At 39.2% G+C, this 6,203-nt stretch overlaps 1 protein-coding gene across 2 annotated transcripts in view; it reads left to right on the forward strand.

Moving 5' to 3' along the window:
- glrbb (glycine receptor, beta b) overlaps positions 1 to 6,203 on the forward strand; it is a 29,750-nt gene that overhangs the window by 12,672 nt on the left and 10,875 nt on the right. For both annotated transcript variants that reach the window (XM_034883006.1, XM_034883005.1), the window contains exons 5-8: positions 558 to 784; positions 2,417 to 2,499; positions 2,937 to 3,077; positions 4,851 to 5,003. In XM_034883006.1, coding sequence (XP_034738897.1) covers positions 558 to 784; positions 2,417 to 2,499; positions 2,937 to 3,077; positions 4,851 to 5,003 — 604 coding nt within the window. The remainder of the gene's footprint in view (positions 1 to 557; positions 785 to 2,416; positions 2,500 to 2,936; positions 3,078 to 4,850; positions 5,004 to 6,203) is intronic.

The raw sequence follows: 6,203 nt of genomic DNA on the forward strand, positions 1-6,203 counted from the left end.
GCAGAAAGAAAAAACAAAAACACAAAAATTAAAATAAAAAGGACAGACTCACGGTCAGCCGGGCCCCACCACAACAGTTGGCTGCAGCTGTAAAATGTCACTTTGCACGTTAAAGTGGTCTGTTGATGTTGTTGAAGTGTTTACTGTGAGAAATGTTGCTTGTCAATGACTTGAAAGTAGAAAATGTAACCTGTCAATAAGGTGGAACAGCTGTATCCCAAGGAAAGTAACTAACAGGAAGATTTTTTTCTTATTCTTTAACTGCACATGAGTATAAGAGCAGTATATATATACACATATATATATATATATAATGTCCTTCAGTGTTATCGAGAGGGATCTCTTTAAAAAGTGGCCATTTAGCTGTCCATCTGTGCACCTTTCTATTTAAAGCTTATTGTAAAATGTGAAAAGAAAATAAGCATTAATCGAATCCCATTAAAAGAGGTCATTAATCCCTTTAAAAGCACCCAACGTTTTTCCAAGTACTGTACTGTCCTAGTACTGACGTGATACCGACATTAGCCACATCCATGCTTGTCTGTTGTGCCTAACAGGATTACAGAGTCAACATCTTCCTGCGGCAGCGCTGGAACGACCCCAGGCTGAAGCTACCGCAGGACTTCAAGTCGGATTCTCTCACTGTTGATCCAAAGATGTTCAAATGTCTTTGGAAACCCGACCTGTTCTTCGCTAACGAGAAGAGTGCCAACTTTCATGACGTTACTCAGGAGAACATTCTTCTCTTCATTTTCCGTAACGGGGACGTCCTAATCAGTATGAGGTAATGAATTTGATTAGATTTTTTTCATTGTCTTCCCTGTTAAAATGTGTGAAACGACTTCATCCTTAGAAGCAGCTCTGCATGGCCTGGCTGACGATACATGGGTTATATGCAACTTATACTAGTATACTGCTTTTAGTAGGTAGGTAATAAAAACGGTGAATGTGAACAGCCTGAATTGTTACAGAAAAATGTCCCATCACCTTTAGAGTATTTACAAAAAAAATCAACCACACAGTATCATTCCACAATCACGAGGCCTTTATATACAAAAGTTAGAAATAAACTGGTAAAAATATCTTCTTAAAACTTGAGAAGATATTTTTCCTGCCTTTTCAGCGCATATTTTACAGTGAACGAGATGAACCTGAATGATTTACTGTTAGGGACAGAGAGGTGTCCACCCACTGCAGATGATTAAGATACATTGTAATCCCCTTTGGTCATTTTGTTCTGTCTTTGCATTAAATAAAGCTAAAAGGCCACATATATGAAAAATAGTGATAGAGAGATGGAGACAAGATAAACAAAGCCGTTGCAGTTGTTGTAAGCTCAATTACAGAAATAACAACTCCTAAATCAACATATTTCTGTTGATCAATGTTAAAGGAAATGAACTGCTGCTGAAAACTACTGGGGCGGTTTCTAGCTCACCAAGTAAGAGTGTTTAGCTGCCATGTAGGCGGAGTTCTGCAGCGGCACAGGGTTTGAAACCGCACTACTTTCCCTCTTTCCATTCTACCCATTATCACTATAGTAAAGGGAAAAAAGCCCCCCAAAACAACCTTTAAAATAGAAAACCACCACTGTAGGTACCACGCCAACAGAAAACGATATAATTTATACACCAATCATTACTGATTGGTAAGGGTAAAACTAAACAAAATAACAACCCCTCCAAATAAACAAAAATTAACATGACCACAATTTCAGGCGGAATGAATGAAGTTCCATGTGAAACAGAATGGCAATTGAATGGCCTCATCAGGCTCAGCCAAAGCTTGCCTGATATTAAATATGTGTGTGCGCAAGACACATCATCAGATTTAAGGCCTAGTTGCGTACGATTCTTCCTTGGAGACCCTAATACGATGATGTAATAATTGATCATTTGTGTTCTTAATGCACTGCAAATCTGCAGTGATTATTTTAGTCCTGTGTGTATCTCATTCGGTAAGGGAAGGCTTGTTTCCCTTATTTTCAAGCATTTCCTGGGTTTTCTTTATTTATGTTTCTTTGTGGGTCAAGAATCATTGAGGCTGCGGGCTGCAAGAGTGAAATTCCTAAAATGTTATGAGATTGTTGGCATGCTTACTGTAGCATTTGGCAGAAAAACATTTTATCTTACACAAGCACGTCAATATAAACCAGTTGGGGCTACAGCGACACTCTGCTGTGTTAGGTTTCCTACATCTCCAGAGGTTATTCTGACGACAGAATGATCTCTGCAACATATTTTGTTTATCTCATACAAATGCAACATGAGGGTTAACCTTTAAATCCATGAGATCTCAAAGTAATACTAGTGTCATGCAAATAAGGATCTTTTGTGTGAGTGTGTGGATATCAGAGGGTAACAAAAGCACAGCATAATGAAAACCTGAAAACAGCATTTTATTCATTCTCCTCCAGGTTGTCCGTCACCCTTTCCTGTCCGCTAGATCTGACATTGTTCCCTATGGACACACAGAGGTGTAAGATGCAACTTGAAAGCTGTGAGTTTTCCTGATTTAATGTCTCTTCAAACCACCAATCACCAACCATGTATCTGCTCTGTCAATGTGGTTTGAGTTGGACTTCAACACATCTGCTCATTGGTATTTGGGAGATACAGCATTTATGAGTTGGGCTTTTAGTTGTTTTTATAAGATCGTAGTCTTGGTGTTAATTAAAGGGTTTTGCTTGAGTTAAGAAGGCAATTTCTATGGAGAACACTTAGAGAAGTAGAATAACTTATCATAGTTTAACGTTGTTAACAGCTAATTGCTTGCATTGTGTTTACAAAGCAGTTTAGGCAAAATAACTTAGAGTTATTAGCCTCTAATGGATAACCTGACTGCTACAGTAAATATGTACTGTATTTATATACACACACAGTGTATATGTGTCTGTGTATTCACTTTTTGTACGTTTTTGCACCTCTTTCATTCAGTTGGCTACACCACAGACGACCTACGGTTTATGTGGCAGACCGGAGACCCAGTGCAAATGGACACCATCGCTCTACCACAGTTTGATATCAGACAAGAAGATATTGATTATGGGAACTGTACTAAATTCTATTCTGGAACAGGTACCGTCCATGTCTTAAATCCAGTTTCTTACATATTTTCAAACATGAAGTTATAAAAATGCTGATTAGAAAAGTCAAAAGGATTAAATTACTCAAAATTCTGCCTTCAGACAGTTTTAGTTGAAAGTAGCTAGGTCCCTCTTTTGAAATAGTTCCAGCATTTCCATCAGGAAAGGAAACCCAGATGTGACTGATTGATTATATTTCTATCTGATTCAGGTGTGTTAGTGAGCCAGCATGCACAGGCCTGGACATTTATGTGTATTGGCATTCTTCCTCTTCCCTGCCTCTGTTGGCACATTGCTATCTGTCTTGGTTAGCACCACTTTGTCAATAAGTACAACAGTTCAAGTCAAATGAATGTGCCTGTCCATCTTAACCATTTGGTCACTTCTTTAGTGGGTCTTGTACTTGGATTGACAGTAAGCACCAGTCTCACTTTGCATGGGCAATCTGATTTGCATTTTACAATTTTATGAAATTATGGGTGTCTACATAGATATTTATAAGGTGTTGGGTGGAGGTTGCTACGATGAACTTTAACATACTCAGACCAATGTACAACATCTCAACTCTGGCCTTTTGCCCAGGATGTAGGCAGGACTGAGTAAATAATTAATTAAAATAATAAAATAGAAGAAAAACTCCAAAGAAGATCCTGGTTATGTGTCAGAAATGTATACAGATCTATGTATTGGTAAAAAGACATTTGCAATGAAATGGAAAATCTCTATCAGCCAACAGAGCTGGTATGACCTGAGTGCTCTTGCGCTTGGGAGGAACACTGCTGGCAATGAGTCAGCCTTTTAACGGGTTGCCATGGCAACCTGGCCAGACACAAAGATCACCTCTGTGTACGGCTGGTTTGAGTCTGCTCTGCAACACAGGCAGTCCTTATAAGCTGTATAAAGCTCAACCAGAGATCCCAGGGCTAGTTAAATATTACTTCAGCCTTTCAACTCTACCATCCCCATTGGACCCACTGATCAGCCTCAAAGAGAAGAAATGCAACGCGGCTGTAGGTCTGAAGCGTAATGATGCTTATTCCATACTTCTTTAAACTTGACTAACAAAGACCACATTTCCAGTAGAGATGGATTGGGTAGAATTTATCATTTATGAATGGTAATGTATACTGTTAAGAATGAGAGCCTCCCTATACAGGAACATGTTCCTATCCACTAAAAATTGTAACTGGCAGAGGACATGTCTACTATACAATAGACATGTTTAAATTGAAAGAAAGCAACGCTTTTTAGGGTGCTGCCCTGTGTGCTCAAACTCGTCTAAGCTTTATCAAAGTGCGCAGCTGTGTGAGGAGTTAACCTGGCAGCTTCCTTTCCTCTTAATGTTTAATACAGACTTAATAGACCAAGTTAATATACGACAATTTCTCTCACCTGCTCTGTTTCCAGTCAGGGGCAAGAAGTTAACATTTCTAGGTTGAAATAAGTCCTGATAGGCCAAAACCTTTGAATTGACCCAAGTCGCCTGAGGCTGTGTTCATGGCAAATTGTTCAGACCGTAATAACGAGCAGCCGAGTCTGGAATTATTACTTAAAATCGGCTTCCTTGTAATTCCAAAGAGATATTGATATGAATAAATCTTATTTAAAAGTAGCTATATACTGTTAATATCTTGGAATACAATGATGTATGATGCCAGTAACTTATGTGCTTTGCCTGATTCTCCTTTTTTATTTTTAAGATAAGCTGTGTTTCTTACTGATGTTATTAAATCACATTTTAACCTTTATCTCCTTTCTCGTGCAGGGTACTACACCTGTGTAGAGGTTATCTTCACCCTAAGGAGACAGGTTGGCTTCTATATGATGGGTGTTTACGCCCCCACGCTTCTCATCGTAGTCCTCTCATGGCTGTCCTTCTGGATCAACCCTGATGCGAGTGCTGCCAGGGTGCCTTTGGGTATGGAGTGTTTGATCAATTCCCCCACCTTCCACTAACATTTACCAAAACACAGGACGTGTAACTGTTCCTTGTGCTATTCAGCCAAGGTTGAGTGCATGGTTAGGCGTTAGATCAAACAGAGGGGTGGATGAGTAAGTGGGTTTTATTGAGGTACTATTATTAGCTGTGATACATGAGGGAAAAATTGAAGTTGATCAAATAAATGTTTTTAGGGATCATTGACATTTTGGCCCCAATCATCTCCATCATGACAACATCATTCACTTTGACACCATGAAGGACTTTATCTATCAAGCAGGGTAGCACGTCCATTATTGTTCTATATGTCATAAATCCCTGAATATATTTCAAATTGACAGATGGGAACCACCACAGTGATGCTAAGTAAGTTAGTGCTTTTAAGAGGCATTTTTCTAGTGTAGGTCTAAATACATGGGCATTTGGGCCCATTTGAGTGCAGTAACAGTATTAGGCTATTGGGTTTGATTTCTACCTAAATGCCTAAAACATAAAAAACACTGCACTGGATTCAGATTTCTAGCCTGCAATGTTTCCTGTTGAAGTATGATGTGATTCCTTTTTAGCTACATAAACAGATGTCCACTGACAAAATTATTTAACAACATTTTGTGAAGTTTTGGCTACTCATATCTAAAATATGCTAGTACAAAGCTTAGCTAAAGGCTGGAAACATGCACATACTGTGTTTCTGCTTAATCTTTATGTTAATCTTTATCAGTGGGGCCAACAAGAGTTTTTCAGGAGACTGAGGCCCTGTTCACATGTACATGGTTATTTTGAAATACTGAGACATTTCCCATCGTTTGTGCCCTTCGTTTATGTGCAAACAGAGAATCTGTCTCTGAAAATGAGTCTTTCTAAAAACTCCGGCCAGAGAGGAGATTTTGGAAATCTTCGTTTGCATGTGAACTGAGACAAACGGAGGTTTGGGCAGTCAAGGAAGTGAGGAGGAGAAGGGGGAGGAAGTGATTTGTTGCTGTTGTTTCTGTTGTTGCTGTTGTTGCTCTTGTAGCTATTTCTGTGATTGTGATTGGCTAATGTTGGCTTGAGCTTCTTGTTACAGTGCCACTTACAGGTTTGGTATGCTCTTGACGGCATTGAGGCAAGGCAAGGCAAGGCAGCTTTATTTGTATAGCACATTTCAGCAACAGGGCAATTCAAAGTGCTTTACACAAA

The sequence above is a fragment of the Etheostoma cragini genome, chromosome 10 (assembly GCF_013103735.1).
Source record: "Etheostoma cragini isolate CJK2018 chromosome 10, CSU_Ecrag_1.0, whole genome shotgun sequence".
Taxonomy (NCBI): Eukaryota; Metazoa; Chordata; class Actinopteri; order Perciformes; family Percidae; genus Etheostoma; species Etheostoma cragini.